The 19,047-nt window shown below is 42.1% G+C and overlaps 1 protein-coding gene across 7 annotated transcripts in view; it reads right to left on the bottom strand.

The window, feature by feature from the left end:
- CUL2 (cullin 2) overlaps positions 1-19,047 on the bottom strand; it is a 57,573-nt gene that overhangs the window by 9,383 nt on the left and 29,143 nt on the right. For 5 of the 7 annotated variants that reach the window (XM_053359692.1, XM_053359690.1, XM_053359689.1 and 2 more), the window contains 8 exons: positions 18,513-18,690; positions 12,126-12,250; positions 10,556-10,663; positions 9,078-9,137; positions 7,954-8,082; positions 7,761-7,847; positions 6,672-6,824; positions 5,311-5,388 (listed from right to left, as the gene is read on the bottom strand). In XM_053359692.1, coding sequence (XP_053215667.1) covers positions 5,311-5,388; positions 6,672-6,824; positions 7,761-7,847; positions 7,954-8,082; positions 9,078-9,137; positions 10,556-10,663; positions 12,126-12,250; positions 18,513-18,690 — 918 coding nt within the window. The remainder of the gene's footprint in view (positions 1-5,310; positions 5,389-6,671; positions 6,825-7,760; positions 7,848-7,953; positions 8,083-9,077; positions 9,138-10,555; positions 10,664-12,125; positions 12,251-18,512; positions 18,691-19,047) is intronic. The other 2 variants (XM_053359693.1, XM_053359695.1) reach the window with 1 other exon arrangement.

The following is a 19,047-nucleotide window of genomic DNA, read 5'->3' as shown; positions in this document are numbered from 1 at the left end:
GAGAAAAGCCTGCAATTCTTCAAGCAAATCCAAAGAATGTCTCATGCTATACTTATTATAAAAGATAAACCAAAAGATTAATAATTCACTAATGATAATTAATAAAGGTTTATTACTGCAATTGAGCACTAGATATTCATGAAAGTCAAATGTACACGTTGACAATTCAAGTAATAGCCTTTAGAACTGTATTTCATATCTTTCCTATTAAGAAACATTTATCACTCATTACTTACATTAATTGCTCATTAAATAAAACTGATAGCTACAGTGGAGATTGCTAATACAACATCAAAAAACCCCGGTCTAATTTAATTCACAAGCCTCAGGGGTTAGAATTTATTGGGGCCATCTCCCACTGACACAAGGAGGTTCATAAAAAGAAAAAGCACAGGAGACTTTCCATTTCAGAGCCTCCCCTTTTCCTTTGAAGCCTGTCTGAAACCAGCTCAGAAAAAGGCAAACTCTATCTAAATTCTAAGTACATTAGTTAATTTTGTCTGATCAAATAAATTAGAAAGCGGGATTTAGAAAGCAAATCACTGATTAAAATGACAATTTAAATAGCACAGAGTTAAGCCCTTATTAAGGCTGCTGCTAACATTTCAATTCTGCAAATCTGCAAGAAAGGTTGATGTCAACTAACAATTTGTGCATCAGTCCCGTCATTACCATTCGCTATGTAGCAGCATCTGGCCCCAGGGATGTACACAAAAAAGTAAGCAGTATACCTTTATAGTTATGCTGGACAGTCCACTGGTATCAAGCAGTTCCTAATAACCATAGGATTTTAATGTGGTGCATTTCATACCAGTTTGTAGTACTAAAATTTCCTACTAACTTCCCTTGCCCATCTGTAAGGACACACAACATATTTCTGCTTCTCAGGATTGGGTCAATATCTGGTTTTCGACAAGATGATATATCAGCAGCTAAATACCGCAATAGGCTGATATATCACGATGTCTGAAATGTATCTCGGCTGCCTCCCCACTTTACCAATAATTACACTAAAAACAGCAGCGCACCAGCTCTCTCATCATAAGCAGCCAGTTTCCAAAAGCCTGTTGAAACAAGAAAGACTTAACCCTGATGCCCAGTTAACTGCATATGAAACTTAGTAAGAATGTACCACTCGGCAAGTTACTGTAGTTATATGTTGTGCTTGCATTTACATGAAAACCAATAACAATTATTTGGATAAAAAAAAAGAAAGTCTTAAACTGCCAGCTGGAGGACTACAAGGAGGGTGCCTGTCTAGCTTCTCTGAAAGGTAAAGGGACCCCTGACCATTAGGTCCAGTCATGACCGACTCTGGGGTTGCAGCGCTCATCTCGCTTTATTGGCCGAGGGAGCCGGCGTACAGCTTCCGGGTCATGTGGCCAGCATGACTAAGCCGCTTCTGGCAAACCAGAGCAGCATATGGAAACGCCGTTTACCTTCCCACCGGAGCAGTACCTATTTATCTACTTGCATTTTGATGTGCTTTTGAACTGCTAGGTTGGCAGGAGCAGGGATCGAACAACGGGAGCTCACCCAGTGGCAGGGATTCGAACTGCCAACCTTCTGATTGGCAAGTCCTAGGCTCTGTGGTTTAACCCACAGTGCCACCCGCATCCCTCTAGCTTCTCTAGGGAGTTGCAAAATCTGGGAGAAGCCACTGGGAAGTCCCTCTCCTGCATCCCTACCAAGTGTGCTGGGTGGAAGGTTAGAAAGGAATGGCAGCAAAAATCCAACAATACTGTGATAGTATCTGCTGTCTTTTTATTTCAACTTTTTAGGGCAGGAGAGGGAGTAGAAGGCGAGACCATATAGCCCCATCGTATTTGGAGGCAGGAATCCAGTGCAAATGGAGGATGAAAAGAGTGGAACATTTATTAGTTATGCTGCCTGCAGAAGAAGCCGCCAAAATGTGAATTTTACATGGTCAGGTAACACGGTTGGCTCTGCTGAAAGGTGGTTGGTTGCTGAGGCTGTGTCAAGCACTGGGTATTAGTTACAAAGACTGTCCTTACCGGAAAGAAGCCCTCCCTTTATGAACAAACCAGGGACCCGAGTTAGGATTGACCAGCTTCTCTGTACCCAAAAGAATGATCTCCCACCCACTATCATAACCTTGCCACTTTGATTTCTACACTTCTTGGAACTTGTGAAAAGATGAACAAATTGTAGCGGTGGCAGTTCTCGGTTTCCAACCCAAAACCACACAACGACTGATACCACATGAAGGATGGAAGGAACAAGCCTACAAAATCAGCTGTTAGGAATGGGAAAGGTTTAGGAACTTTAACAATGCCTTTTAGGTTTGCTATCATAGGACAGCTATGTTTCTCACCTGGTCTCCTAATATATACGCAGTCTGCCAATCCTCACACTGGTAAAAGTGAGGTTGCTATTTAGAGTGTTCTTGGTACACAGGCCCCCAGCCTATAAAGGCAGAGAGTATCTCATACTCTCCGAACAGATTCTTCCAAAACTCTAAAGCATCCACATTTAATAATAATAATAATAATAATAATAATAATAATAATAATAATAATATACCCCGCCCATCTGGCTGGGTTTTCCCAGCCACTCTGGGCGGCTCCCAACAGAATTTTAATAATGATAATAATAAAGCGATAAAACATCAAACATTAAAAACTTCCCTAAACAGTTAATAGCCTAGCAGCAAACAGGAGCTTTAAAGACTCCATGGGAAAAATCACCTCATGGGCAAAGAGCAGATACTTCCCATTCTTCCACTATGTCTAACCCACCAATCCTGATAGTGCTAGGGAGAAAAAAGCAGTTTTTTAAAAAAGAAAATGATGGTGGAAGAGGAAAGCTAAACTGTTTCTGACTTCTTAGGGAACGAGAAAAGGTTCCCTAGCAGATGGGTGTCAAATTCATTTTATCTGACAAGTTCTGTGTACGTGCCACAGCGGAAGTAACTTCCAGTCTGAAGGCTGACTACTCCTTTCCCCAGAGATCTGAAAAGATATTCAGCAGCCATCCAAGATCTGCAAACAACACAGAACTGGTCGGATTCTTTTCATTTAACTAGTCATTTGAAAACAGAGTGGCCTCTTCCCTTGGTGACACAGAGTTGCATCAAGAGGTTAGGCCGAGCTGATGGCTGTCTAAGTGGAGGAAAATAAAAAGAGGTCCTTAAGAGAGATGGTATTTTCTTTATGTCAACTGGAGTACATCAGGTTGCAAGTACAAGGCTGTTTTAAAAGGAAAAGCCATTCCCCCCCCAAATTGCCACAAAAGCAACAAGAAATCAGGAACTATGTTCAAGAATGAATTCTCTGGCTATAAAATGCACAATGCAGACAGAAAGATGTGTCTCATGGTTTCTAATAATGGGAATATGACCCAATCTCTGTTAATCAAAGTTGCCAGAAAGAAAGAAAATACAAACCCTGACACTAAACATGACATGTGAACTCTTAAGACAATTGTGCTAACGATGAAGTAGATGCAAAAGATCTTCCCATAATGAAGTGATGGAAATTGGAGCACTCTTAGAAATAATATATTCCAATCAAATATCATATGTACTTTGGATTGTGTTTTAGGAGGTAAAGTCTATCATATGAAGAAACTATTTTCAATGGAGGAACAATATGTATATATTTTGCTTTTTCTTAAAACCCAGAAGGAACAGAGAGTTTCTGAACTATAAAATGTCAGTAGCAATTAGTGTTTTCAAAACTGTTAGGAACAAACTATGAGCCAGTGGCTTGAATTCAGTTTCTTTCTTCGTGTGTGTGTGTGTGTGTGTGTGTGTGTGTGTGTGTGTGCGCGCACACACACACACACACACGCAAGTATGATAGAATATATCTTTCAGTAGAATCAGCAAGAGTTTTATGACACAACTAATCTTTTCCTAAGCACCCAACTTATAACCTACAGAAAGAACAGGTGGTTTTTCAAATTATACAGAAGAACATCAAAAACCATGCTTGCCAGGGAACACAGGATTTATGCTAGCTGTACACATGGGGGGGAAAAACTGAATCAAACTACTTGGAAACTGAACATTTTATCCAGACATCTTACTGATATTCCCACATACAAAAAACCTTATTTATTAGAAAAGTCAACAATACTGAAATTTCAGTCACCTTCAAGTTGTAATATACCAGGGTGTTAAAAGTTCCTAATGGTTGCCAGAAGCTTAAAGCTGAGTATTTGCTGCTAAATTTGGGGTGTTTCTCACGATTAGCTCCAAAAAAATATTAAGCAGCAATTTGTCCAAGATGAAAGTGGGCAGAGGCAGTGAAAAAGTGTCCAGAGCATTCAGCGCTCAGGAACAAATACATTTTGCTGGTCTAGAAATTAAGATAAATTTCTCAGCAAGTGAGTATGGAATGCCAATAAGTAAAAGCAGCAGAGGGGAGCAATGAACTTATGAACACACAGGTTTGTTTCAATGCGCCAATACTACAACCATGAGAATGGGGTCAAGTTAATCAATAGTATAAACTCGTTGTAAATCATAACACATAGGAAAATATGTAGCAAGCAACATATACTGGAAGGATACTGATGCACCCCCTTGTTGGAGAAAGTATACAGTATTCCAAACACTTTGTAGGTTTTTTATGCTTGCAGGTTACATTGTAACTTAGAGAGGAGTAGAGTTAAACTTCAAATCTAAATGAGTCAAAATGGGAATTTTAAATATATGTTTACTGGCAATTTGGAAGTGCTAGACATCAACCCTTTTCCCTGCCACAGAAGGATTCTCATAATATTAAAGGATAGGAGATTTGTGCTGTCCTGTTAGCAGAATATAAGTTATCATACCTCACGTTCCTTACAGAATTATGAAAGCACTTTGTGACAGCATCCAAACTGAACAAGCATTTAGGATACAGTGGAACCTAGTGTTACATATCGTCCTCCTTGCGAATGCTGCGTGTTACAAGTTCTGAAGTTCCGCTAACCCGGAAGTAGATGCCCGCAGTGCGGCAGCAGCGGGAGGCGCCACTAGCGAAAGCGCGCCTCATGTTATCAGCAGTTTCGGGTTACAAACGGACCTCGGGAACGGACTGTTTGTAACCAGAGGTACCACTGTATTTATATGGACTGATCAGTTAAAGGCGGCTTTTCTTCTACAAGCTGGTGCCCTCCACATATGTTTGAACTATAGCTCCCATCATCATTGACCAATGGCCATACTGGCTACGGTCGATAGGAGTTGGTTTCCAACAACATCTGGAAGGCAACAGGTCAGGGAGGGCTGGTTGAAGTATTTCAATTCTCAACGTAAGACTGTTAGTTATTAAATCTGCAAGAAATCTCCTACTAACCTACCATCTGTACACTTTTTTCCAGTTCCTGAGGAATTGCAAATGTAGATGAAGGCGCCTGAGTCAAAGGCCATGCACCAGCCTGAAAAATAAACACATTAAATACATTGTGTCATACTAAAACTTTTCTAGAAAAGGCATATAAACCAGCCATCATTCTCTCTCTCATATGCCCACACTCACCCACATTATATTATATATGTGTGTGTGTGTGTGTGTGTGTGTGTGTATACATACATACATACATACATACACATATACATACATACATACATACACACGCACGCCATGACAGCCAAGCTGAATCACAGCAACCTTATTTGAAATTATGGGGTGCAAATGGAAACCCATGGAATACCATAAAAAAGTTTCAGAACACAAAACAAAAGCTCCCCACATAGGAAGAGTTGGCTCAAAAGCAGAGAAAGACTCTCCCATCTGTCAAAGCCAGCTGATAAGGGTTTCAGCCTTGATTGCTACAGGCTGAAAACTATGGCTGCTTTCCCTATTAGCAACCAAGGAAGGAAGGAAGGCTGGGTTGACTAGAGATTGACTGTTCGGGCACATACTGTTTATCCTCCCATACTGCATCCATCCAAGCTATACCTGGTTGTGATCACTCTGCTTTTCTGCTCTTGCCACCTTGTCCCCGGAGTTGAGTGAAACACTTCAAGCCTTGGTTTAAAGCAGACCTACTAACATGGGTCCCAATTTGGCCTGCAAGGTTCCCCATAAACCACACCCATCTACCCCATATCTGCATTTCTGGACACAATTATACAGAGACACCTGGGAGTTTTGAACATGCTGCAAGTTGCTCCTTCGTAAGTGCTGCTCCCTATCACACATATAGCTTGGCCACACTAACTGTATTCAGACATTCAGAGTGAACATATATGAACTTAAAGTGGGGAGCAAGTGACTATGCACATGCAAACCCCAGTTCCAATGCAATGAATGTGGGAACGCCCTCCCAGCAGATGTCAAGGCAATAAGCAACTATTTTACTTTTAAAAGACATCTGAAGGCAGCCCTGTTTAGGGAAGTTTTTAATGTTTAATGCTGTACTGTATTGTGTTTTTAATATTTGGTTGGGAGCCACCCAGTGGTTGGGGAAACCCAGCCAGATGGGCGGGGTATAAATAATAATAATAATAATAATAATAATAATAATAATAATAATAATAATGATGATGATGTCTGAATTGGAACAGGCATGCACAGCAATATTAGCAGCAAGGCCTGCATGCTCACTCCCACCCCCTATCTCCACTTTAAGGCCACATGTGTTCACCCTGAACGCATGAAGAAGGCTATTTGAAATGAAGCAACACGCACACACACATGCGCACAAGCCTCAAATACCTGAAGAACGTATATCTGAAAACTAATTCCCAAATCTACGACGGTGTCCTGATTTTTTATGAAGTTGTTGAATTTGTTATTAAGATCTGCACTGACACTCATGTCTGTATACATTCGATGGAGCTTGCTAGTAAACTCATAACCACAGGCTTGCTGGAAAACAAAAAATGCACATACAAGATTTGTAGTTAAGGCACACATAGACAGTCAAGCAAGTGAGTAGCCTGCTTTTGTTTTAAAGAGCTACATGATAAATACTGAACAGGCACACCATCTCCACTTTTGAGGACAAGTTTTAAAACCACTCCAGCACTTGGAGGTTGGAGGTGTGGTGACACTAGGGTTGCAATTGTATTTCTCTTTTAAAAGCTACTTGATAATAGCGGATACGCTCACACCCTCGACTGTAATCCAGAAAACCACCTAAAAGGGCTTTAGGCATGAGAGCAAGGAGGTGCTCAACCTAAGTGGTGCCATGAGGCTCAACAAACAGAACCAACAGCCATATACACACTGATCACAGCAGTACCAGGACTAGTTTTGGCTGTTCTCAAGATACCAGCTGATGAGCTCTGCAGAACCAGACTGTGGTAGCAGACAAAATTAAGATGCATATTTCATGCAGCAAAAGCTCCACAACGGGTGGGGAAGCTGTGACCACATGTTGTTGTACTACAACAACTCCCATCACCCATAGCCATTGGCCAGGCAGGCTGGGGTTGGCAGGAGTTGAGGCTCCAATAACATCTGGACATCTCAGCTGTACTGAGAATGGCAAGGAATGCAATGTGCCAGCTTGCAGCTTTTGGGCACCATCTGCTGGTTGGTTTTTAAAATGACAAGCATCAGCTTGCTAATTCTCAGATAAAACGTACAGACTGGACAAGCCCACCAGCTTTTCGGGGGTGGGGGTGGGTTTGCAATCGTATGATTTTATAAGCACAACTAAAAGCAGGTTCCTAAAATTAGGTCAGATTCTAAGCATGTTTAGGGACATTTCCTTAGAATCAGCTTAGTAGCAGCTTAAAAGTGTCAAGAACGGCTACTACTGTACTGTTGATTTTACTGTTCTAGTAAGCTGGAAATTACCTTCAATTTGTTAATCATAGCTTCTTCAGAGTCCATGGACATAGACAAACCATGTATAAGTCGTTTTGCCAACATTCTGGCATAGAACTGTATAGAAGAAGAGCAAGAGTTCAGATTTCGTTGCATTTCAAGACACGCTCCGAGAGAGGAAAAAAACAGAATAGAAATAATTTTTAAAATAGCGATTACTTACTTTTTGGAAAACATCTTTGTCGTCAATGTATTTGAAAACAGTAATGAAGCTAGTAAGTTTGTCTTCTACTTCATTTTCTGTCATGCCTTTTGCAGATTTTTTTAGCAAGTTGTCACAATACTTGGCCAGCTCAAGTGTAAAGAAAGAAGAAAAGGACATTCGTCAAGCAGAATAGTGTTAAGGTGGGACTAACAACGTAGTTAAGGCAGCATAGTTGTGTCTTCTTTTGCAAAATGTACATGCCACGGCAAGTACTTTTAAGAATGCACAGATCAAGTGTCCAAAGAGCGTCACATACACTTTCGTTATTGTTAAAAACAGGCTTGTAAGTCAAGGATGGGCAACCTGCAGTCTTCTAGATGATACTGGTTTACCACCAGCCATGCTGACTAGGGCTGACGGGAGCTGGCATCCTACAACATCTGGAGGGCACACAGGTGTCCCACCATAGTTGTATGTTAAGACCAGGGGTCTTACCCTTTTTTAAAAATGTATATCTTTATTGTTTTAAAATAGATACATTTATACCAGGAAAGCAAACAAACCAACAAACGAACATACAATCAAATAAAACTATAAATTGACAATCAGACATAGTTACATTCATAGGATCATGGAAAGAAAGCACTTTGCATTCTTTAAACCAGGCTTCAGCAAACTTTTTCAGCTGTGGGCTGGTCCACTGTCCCTCAGACCATGTGGTGGGACGGACTATATTTTTTTTTGGGGGGGGGAATGAATGAATTCCTATGCCCCACAAATAAACCAGAGATGCATTTTTTTTAAAAAAAGCACACATTCTACTCATGTAAAAACACCAGGCAGGCCCCACAAATAACCCAGAGATGCATTTTAAATAAAAGGACACATTCTACTCATGTAAAAACACGCTGATTCCCAGACCGTCCGCGGGCCAGATTTAGAAGGCAATTGGGCTGCATCCGGCCCACAGGCCTTAGGTTGCCAAACCCTGGTTAAGACAAAGCAAGGACCATTTTGCCTCAACAGGGCATCTCAGTACTTAGATGCACTTGTCTGGAAAAGCCTTTGAAAAATCAGAGGATGTTACCTGAATAAAGTTAATGCTTACAGCTAAACACTTTAAACAAGTATCTGGTACTTACCAGCTCAGGAGCTTTGCAGATAGACTTTGGTTCCCTATAGTTCACTACGGATGTCAAGGCCTATTTAGGAACACAAGAAATATATCAGCCCCACTCACATGGTCATACATAATATCAGAGGCAATTCCAAGTGGGTCCCAAACAAATGCATATAGGCTCTATCATGCTTCTTGAACTAGATCCTGGCAAAATCAAGCTCTTCACAACTGTTTTCAATTACTAAACATTTATTGGGTGTTAGCAGTGTGCTGTAAGGTACAAAAGTGTCTATCAGGTATACACACAAAAACAAGAAACACAAAAAACCCTGCTCTGGCCACTGGGTAAACCTAGTGTAAAATGTAAGGGTGAAAAGTCAAGCCCTTCCCACTAACTCAAGACTGAAACATTCAAGTAACTGCTTTTAAGAAAGTCTCAGGACAATATTGGGGAATAGGGTAAAGGATATGTGTTTTAGGAACACCAAAAACTAGATTTCCAAGATTTTAGAAATTGTGGGTTATATTCAGTGCTGGACAGGTTCAGAAGAGACCCAATGAAGTAAATGAAACTAAGCCATGCCCATTAACTTCAACAGGTCTACTCTGAGTAGGACTAGTACTGGATACAAACCTAATCCAAGTATGTTAGAAAGGAGTTAGTCTCCTTCCAACGTGCAATGAACTTACAGGTATTTTGTGATAATACGCAGGATTTTTTAAATGCGACACTATCGTATAATAATTAAGTGTAACTGCATAAACACTGTATTACCAAAAGGAGTATACTTCTCATAACTGAATGATTAAAAAAACCACAATGGTACTGTATAGGCCATTGACCTATGCCTCCAATTCCAAACTTGTGCGCATTTTCCATAATTGCTCATTTATTGGGATAGAAACCTATGCACAGACCACTCTAGATGACTATGAAAAGCCAATGAGCACCTGTAATTCAGGACCATGGATTATGCTTGTGAGTTTCCCAGTAAACACAATCCATGAATGGTTTGTTGACATTAGATCCTGTAGCACATGTGAATGGTTATCTCTTTTATCCATCTAACACAGTGTGGGAGATTAGCTTAGCAAAAGGTGTGGGAAACCTATGGCCCTCCTGATCTTACTGAACTACAACTGCCATCAGCCCTAGTAATGGTCAGTGGGCAGAGTTGATGGGACTTGTAGTCCAACAACATCTGGAGGACCAAGGTTTCCACTACCTGGTTTCATACATCCATGTACCAAAGCCTTATACGTTTGGGGAAACCTGTGCTTATTTATTTGATTTTGCTTCCAAATTGACTTGAAAACATTAGATAGCCATCCTGTTACAATTACTTTATGTCAGGTGAAATCATTTATACCAATTTATGATACATCAAGCCATATTCACAACTGATATTCAATTTCACTATTCAATGCAACAGGTAGGATTCCTCATAAATTATGTTCCTTACAATTATTTGATAGACGAAGCCTTTTCACTAGGCTTACCTTGTCAAGGGCACTCATAAATCGCTGGTCACCGTTCAAAACGCTGCTGATGAGCTGAACAAATTTACTGTGTACTTCCAACACTGACTCCACAAACTGAGTGGGCATCTGAGGATAGAATCACAGGTATGTATTTTTTTCCAAATGCAACAGAGTAATATTACAAACAGGCACTTTGCTTGGCCAAAAGGTGTTGGGAATTATGCCAGAGAGAAAATGTGAAGTGCAGCACAGGCCCTATAATGTCTACTCAGAAGTAAGTCCTACTGGATTTGATGTGGCTTATTCCCAGGTACTAGGGTGTGAAAATGTAACAGAATAATACAACCTCCAGGGAATATTTGCTGTGCTCAATTTACACAACTGTGCATCACAGAATTCAGGTTGGATTAGTTTATGCTAGCAATAAGTACAGTTACATGTCTCATATAGAAATGTAGTAATTGCACCTCTCTTATTGAAAGATTGGCAGCAAACTGCAGCTATAAATGCATTTACTTTAAGCTACCGTATTTTTCGCACCATAGGACGCACCGGACAATAGGACGCACCTTGTTTTAGAGGGGGGAGAACAAGGGGAAAAAATTCTTCCGCTCTCTGCCCAGCGCCCCTTCAGCAAAGCGGCAGGAGGCGCTGCGCAGAGAGTGGGAGAATTTTCCCCCTCTTGTTTTCCCGCTCTAAAACAAGGTGCCGCTTAAGGTGCGTTCAGGCGGCTACCTTGGAAGCCTGGAGAGCGAGAGGCGTCGGTGCGCACCGACCCCTCTCACTCTCCAGGCTTCAGGTTCCTTTCGACCTGCTCTTTGGGGCTGGTGGGGGGAAGCCCACCACCAGCCCCAAAGAGCAGGTCAGGGAGCAGCGGAAAGGCGCAGCGGAGAGGCTGCTGCCGGGAGAGAGTAAGCCGGGCTTCTTTAGCCCCGCGCACGCTCTCCCGGCTGGAGAGGTGGCACGCGGCTATGGAGGCTCCTGCCATAGCCGCGCGTCACCTCTCCAGCCGGGAGAGGGTCGCGGGGGGCTGCTTTAGCCCCGCGCACGCTCTCCCGGCTGGAGAGGTGACGCACGGCTATAGAGGCTCCTGCCATAGCCGCGCGTTACCTCTCCAGCCGGGAGAGGGTAGCGGGGCTATGGCGTCTTCGCTCCATAGGACGCACACACATTTAGAGCGAAAAATACGGTAGTTCCATTCTATTGGTTCCCTGGGTGCATGAATACTAAAGGACACATGAGCATATTAACAAATGTCAGATTTCACGCTGTGTTAGAAAGAGTAGTGAGGTGCACTACTACCATGTAATCATTTTTGGCAGGGTCAGAAACACAGTAGACTTTCTTACACTGATGACATGTTCAGTAATAAAGGAATGCCATGGCTATAATAATAGCTTCTATCCCACTGTATGCTAAACCACTAGCTCTTGTGAAAAAACAAAAATGGCAGCAAAGAAAGCACACAGATTTAGTATAGACTAAATGGCGACAACCTTATAGAAGCACCCCCTCAACTTCCCAACATCATCTTTATGCTTAGATTGATCAGAAATTCCACACTATTCCCATTGAAGACAAAACTTACGTTTTCCTGAGAGAGATTGCTGGTTGCTCTAAGGCCCTCATCATGGATATGATTTTGTAGTTCCTGAATCATATGAGGTAATCCACTTGGCACAGCATGAAGCAACGTGTACATATTTGCCATGTCTGCAAAAAAGGAAGGTCCAGGTTTTCAGATGCACTAAAAAAAATATCACTATAACAACATCAATGTTTAAACAGCATAATGATACTAAAAAATGAAGGCACCACATACATGCAAATTTGGCAAAACTGCAACAGGGAAAGAAGAGGCTGTGGTCAAGACTATGCTGTAATTCAGGGGTGTCCAATAGGTCGATCGTGATCGACCGATCGATTATGGGACGTCCCTGGTCGATCCCGTTATCCTGATTGATTCCCCCCCCCCCCAAAAAAAACTCAACTTTGGTCAAATCACTGCCAGCTTTTTTTATACTGGGAGTAGATTGCAGTCTCTTGGGAGGTGGACATGCCTGCTTAATTAATAAGAAAATTAACTGAAATTAAAGCAGAAAGGCTCTCAGAGCAGTTTACAAAAATTAGTAACACCCCCCCCCCCAATTCTCATTACTTTACATATCCTAGACCACCACCACCTGAGCAAGCACTGGTTAAGCTATCGTAAGTCACTCAAAACAGCACCAGTGAAGAACCTGTGGTCCTCCGGACATCGTTGGACTCCAACTCCCATCAGGCCCAGCCTGCATGGCCAATGCTCAGGGATGATGGAACTGTAGTCTATCAACACCAAGAGAGTCACAGGCTCACCACCTCTGCTTCCTAACACAGGCAATCACAGCACAACATTCTTCTAAACCTTTGATGTGTTCAGAAATTGTATTCTGTATGGATGTTATGTATCAGAAAGAGCACTTGCTTACAGAATTGCTTTAAAGTAATGTGTGAATATATTGTTACCAATGTTCCTGCTAGAAAATACTATGAAACTTTGTTACGATGTGTGAGACGATGCTATAGACAAAATGACAAAATTGCCCCGGAACAGATTGCTGAGCTGTGATACTGAATCATCAAGTATATGTGGATTCCTTCCAGTGCTACAGAAGACCTCAGTAGGTTACAACCCTGTGTTATTGAGATTACTTGCGACAAGGAAGCTTATTGTGAGGACACTATCCCTTTAAGTGGTTGTGCTTAAGTAAGTCAGGTGAGACTGGAAGGGGCCTCTGGACAGAATGATGCAGCAATAGAGAAGCTATGGCTTCCTTTAACAGAGACTCCTCATTTTGAAAGTTAATAAAGTTTATATTATGTTTATGGACATCCTGGATTCTAAAAGTTATTAATCAAAGAATAACACATGGCACCAGAAGTGGTTGGGCGCAGGCCGGACTGACTGCACAGAGTAACAAAGAAGGTGGAAAAGATACAAAAGACCAGGGAGAGAGGGAGATTTTTTAAAATAAGAAAAAAAGATGGAGCATCTAGTAACTCCAGAACCTCTTGCTTGCTCCAGGAATGCAGCAGAGTGCTGGAAAAGATTCAGGCAAGATTTTGACCTCTTTACGAAAGCAAGTGGAGCTACAGAGAAAGACAGAAAGCAGAAGGCAGCTAGTTTTCAAAATATTGCTAGGTGAGAGGCATTAGCTTTATTCACTCAATTTGCAACTGAGTGAGGAACTAGCTAATTATGAGACCACGTTGCAGACAAATGAAAACTTCGAGAGATACCAGTTTCGTAAAGGTAAAGGGACCCCTGACCATTAGGTCCAGTCGTGACCGACTCTGGGGTTGCGGCGCTCATCTCGCTTTATTGGCCGAGGGAGCCGGCGTACAGCTTCTGGGTCATGTGGCCAGCATGACTAAGCCGCTTCTGGAGAACCAGAGCAGGGCACGGAAACGCCGTTTACCTTCCCGCCGGAGTGGTACCTATTTATCTACTTGTACTTTGACGTGCTTTTGAACTGCTAGGTTGGCAGGAGCTGGGACCGAGCAATGGGAGCTCAACCCATCGCGGGGATTCGAACCGCCAACCTTCTGATCAGCAAGCCCTAGGCTCTGTGGTTTAACCCGCAGCGCCACCTACGTCTCTACCAGTTTCATAGGAGAGTACAAAAGGCTGGGGAAACATTTGAATCCTTTATTGCACATCTTAGACTGTAAAGCAAGACATGTAATTTTGGAGGGGTATATGGGGTGTTGGGGGAGTACGTCTGCTGGGAGACCCGTCGTGCTGCTTCTGGGGTAGTTTGTCCATCTTCGGTCCCCATCCTGGACTCAGCTCTCACCTGTGGTTCCTAGACCTGTCGGCATGCAACTGTATCCACACCCCAGGAATGGCTACGACTGGCCAGCTAAACCAGGTGAGGGTAGCCAATGGGTCTTAAACCCTTGGCAAATTAGGGACTTGTCCAGTCAATCTGCCACACAGAATGGACAAGGCCAATAGCGGGGCTAAAGGTCAAGAATGTGGGTTCTGCAGGTGCTGTAGAGAGAAGTGAGGGACAGATGGGGCTCATCAACCTGGCAAGGTAGCCCATCTAGGAGAAAGAAAACTCTAATCTTAAACCTTGGCTGCCTTGTGGCTATACTCAATCATGAGAAAGGCTTCGGGAGTAAATCCTGAGGAATAATCCGCATCCCACTGCCTTGTGGGACATCATCAGGAGAGGAAAAGCCCAAGGAGTAAACCCAACACAAACCCAGAGTGCAGTCCCTAAGGCGGTTGGATGGCGCCTCTTTCTGCCAATTCCTGCATAACTGAGTGTTCACACTGTAGGAGCAGACATAGACCCAGCCAATGTCCTGCATTTGGAAAGACCTGCAACTTTTGCAAAGAACAAATTCACTTTGCAAAGGTTTGAAAGCAAGCACAGACTGGGCTCGGATCGAAACAAAGAGGATTACAGCACCAGCACAGGAGAAAACTTTTATTTGGGAAGTCTTCCAGAGGCATCAGGATTCAGTTACTGGACTGGACTCTGAATACAAATGGGACTTTTGTTACTTACAAATTGGATACTGGAGCTCAAGTAAATGTATCTGTATCTGAGGCTGCTGTGAAAGACTTGGGAGAGAAAGCCAAGCCATACAGCATGCAAACAGCTCCAACTTAAAACTTAAAAGTGGAAAGCTTATTTGAACTAGGGGAGTTTGGAAAACTGATGTTCAAGTAAGCAACAAAATGGTAAAGTTATCATCTGTAGTTGTTGTTGCTGGAAATGGGATACCTATATTGGGACTGAAAAACATGTCAGATTCTAGATTTTATTAAGAAGTTGTACAGTGCAGAATGACAGGGTCACATGAACACTGAAGATCATGTGTCTTTATTGGCACTGGTAAGCTCTCAGCAGATTATAAAAGAAACTGTTTGAACCCTATTTTCAAGTTATACATGCATCCAGGAATGTCCGGCTGGCTCTTAGAGATAAAAGAGGAACTAGATAGACTAATTAAACTTGACATTATAGAGGAAGTTGAAGAACCCAAAGAATGGGTTCACTCTCTAGTCATAGTTACGAAAAAAGATGGATCCCTACGGCTGTGTCTGGATCCTAAAGAACTGAACAAATAAGTTGAGAGAACATTTTCCAATTCCTACTAGAGAGGAAGTCTTTGGTTAAATGGCAAGTGCAACATTTATTTCATATTTGAATGAATCTTCTGGATTCGGGAAGGTGCCCCTAGAACAAAATAGTAAATGACTGTATGTTTTCAAAAATTTATGGGCATAGCAAACATGCAAAATAATTTCATATTTTAATATATGAACAACCAATATTGGCAGAAGCAGACCACAAGCAATTGGTAGTGCTGCAAAATGGAGTTTAGCAGATACATCTTCCAGGTTAGACAGACTGTTTTCTGAATTACAATCAGATGATTTGCAACCGGAATATAGCTCTGGTAAATGCTTAGTAACTGAAGACACTTTGCCCAGAGTTTATGATGGGACTAAGACTGAGGCAAATTCAGATTCTGGAGTAGTACAAGAAAATCTGGTCTCTAACCAGATGTGGTCCATAATCGCAAGGGCCACAAGCTGAGGATATTATTTTGAAACAAATAATACAAGAAATCAATTCCGATGGATGTGGAAAACACATGAAGTCCTGAGAATTATTTTGCAGGGGACTTGTATGTGCTGGATGGAGTTTTGTTCAAAGGCACCATACTGGTGGTTCCTAGCTCTAAAGGAAGAGATGCTGCAGTGGGTGCATGAAGGACCTATAGGCATGGACAAATGAAGGTTTGCTCCCCACACGGGGGGGGGGGTGCTTCCTGCACAGCACCACCAAAGCCCTTGGACGAAGTGTAGGTCCATAGTTTCCCCTTCTCTCAGAAGTGGGAAACATTGATAGCATTGCAGCCTTCTTTGTCAGGTTTCCCTCAGCGGCAATGGGTGCTTGGAAGCCCCGCAAGAGATTCTGGTGGGCAGGAAAACCTTCTTGTTAATCATGTCACATCATAATGACACCATGCGATAAGCAGGCAGGTAGGCTGCCCACTTGTTAATTCTGACCCATGCGACTTCCGGGTTGGCGCCATCGCCGAATGGCGGACTCCCTCCGAGCTCCGGAGGGAGCCTGCTCGGCAGGGGCTGGGTCCTACCGCATCGGCGACGCGGGGACCCTTAAAAACCACGGCCACGGAGGCCGTGGACATGGAGACTCGGCTGGCACTGCTAGCGCCCTCCCGACTCGTGAAGGAGCCTTTTTAAAGGCTACGGATCGGGTGCCGGGGAGAAGCGTGGTGCTTTGAGTCCTCTGCTATCCCTGCCGAGCGAAGCCGCATGCCATCCGGCGGAGAGCGCTGACTTCTTCCATTGAGAATTCGGATTTGTAACAACAACCCGTGAGTAATTTGGAAACCGGGTTTAAAAGGAGAAAAAAAGAATTTTTTTTTCGGATTTGATACGAGCGGGGGGGGGATCCAAAAAGGAAGTCAGTCCCCCTCCCTACTGTAAACCTTCCAAAACAAGGACTGGGAAACCAAGGTCCAAAAAGAATTGAATTGCTGATAAGAACTAAGAATTCCACGATGGGAAACTACAAGAACTGTGCTGGAGGAAGAATTGAGGGAGAAGGAAAACGTAACCCCCCCCCTGGGAACCGGGGTGATTGAGGAGAGAGCCTGGCGAAAAGCGAAGGAGATTTTGACAGCTGTCAAAGTAGCTGTCAAAGTCCGAAATTTAAAGAGGACTTGATTATGAGGACTTTGCTGGTTAATTTTGCTACAATTTGTTACAATTTGTCAAAACTTGGATATAAAATGGCGAAAACATGGATAACAATCGGACTTTTGGACTAGAGAAAACAAAGTTACAACAATCCCCCTAGAGGAGTTTCGGGACATTACAAAGAAGGTCGTAAGTGGAAAAATACCATTGGAATTCTACAGGACTGGTTATCTTCTGGGAAAGCTGCGAAACGGAAACAATATTGTGTCTACAGGGTGTTTAGCTAAACAATAGAATTTTCTATTGAAGAAAGGAAGGGACTGAACGTATGTTTTTGTTCCTGAATAACAATAATCCCTGCAGACCTACTAAACTTCTGAATTAGAACGTTTTGGCAGCGGAACAAGAGGAAACTGGACTACAACTTGGAAAGAACAATGGGGGGAGCTTTATTAAAGATTGGAAATTAAATGGTTTAAAAATAACTTTAAAAATAATTATAAAAAGAAAAAAGCCAGCAAGGAATCGGGGGGAAAATGTGATTTATGGACTTTAAGAATTCCAGGCAGACAATATGGATTAGTGGTCAGGGGGAAATTAAACCGGGGACGGGGGGGGGAGAACTAGAATCCAAAGGCTTGTCAACTATTTTTTGAATTGGCTTTTTTTCATTTACTATACTTTTTATTTCTTGTTTCTTATTTCTTTATTGTGTGAGGTGTCTTTATCACTAAAAAAAAAGGGGAAATTGTGGAATGGAAAGGGGGTGGGCCCTGGGGAGAGAACTCTTGTCTTTTATTAAGGGTACTGGTGAGGACTGAATAATTTTAAATTTAAATTTGAATAATGGTTTAAACAAATTAAGTTTTAATTAGAACTGAGAACTTGTGGAGCCAACAATATGATAGGGGAATATGGTAGGGGTGGGGGAAGGAGGGAGTCCCGGAAAGAGGGTGTTTGAAAAGAAGGCTTTGAATGTATTCTATTCTTTTTCTTTCTGTATCTCTGAAAATCTTAATAAATATTATTTAAAAAAAAAAAAAAAAATTAATTCTGACCCATGAGGCTGATCCTGACAAGGATCTACTCTGTGGAGCCAAAAGGGTTCCCCCCTATTGAGATACTCGAGAGTGTCCCTTCCTGGATCACTATGCTTATTTATACCAGAAAACAACATAGGTGACTATAAATTCAATTTAAAAATATTTAGAAGGTATATTATATTTTGAATTCAAACTTAATCACCCTGTATGTCTTTACCGTTTCTCTTCTCTTGTCGGATAATGTTATGGCATTCTGCGTGAAGGAACTGTAAGTGATCTGCTACCATTCGCTGTTGGCATTCATTAATTACTTTGCCATAGGAACTGGGGTGTAGATATTTTCGACACCTCATTTCTTCATCTTTTAATCTACATAAAACCTAAAAGAATTTTTTGAGATGGGAGAACAAAACGAAGCACTGCATGGTTATTTAGGGGCAGAACAAACATTCATGTTTAAAGTAACAGAAACAAATTATGACCAAGGGAACTATTTAGGCAGAATGGATGCCCCAATACAATGCAAACTCCTGTCACAATTGCTCATATTCTTGAAACAGAAAGAACAGTGGACCTTATCCTGACTCTTTAGGATGCTAATCAAATTTATTGCAATCTTCTTAAGTTCTCTCAACTATCATCAGCTATGCATGATTGTCCATATGGATAGCATGAGATCTCTGAATGGAAATAGGCCTTCTGAATATCTCTCTTATAAATCAGCATTAGAAGTCAGC

Source organism: Podarcis raffonei, chromosome 12 (assembly GCF_027172205.1).
Source record: "Podarcis raffonei isolate rPodRaf1 chromosome 12, rPodRaf1.pri, whole genome shotgun sequence".
In the NCBI taxonomy this organism is placed as follows: Eukaryota; Metazoa; Chordata; class Lepidosauria; order Squamata; family Lacertidae; genus Podarcis; species Podarcis raffonei.
The sequence above is the reverse complement of the archived record's forward strand: the minus strand, read 5'-3'. Positions and strand labels throughout refer to the sequence as shown.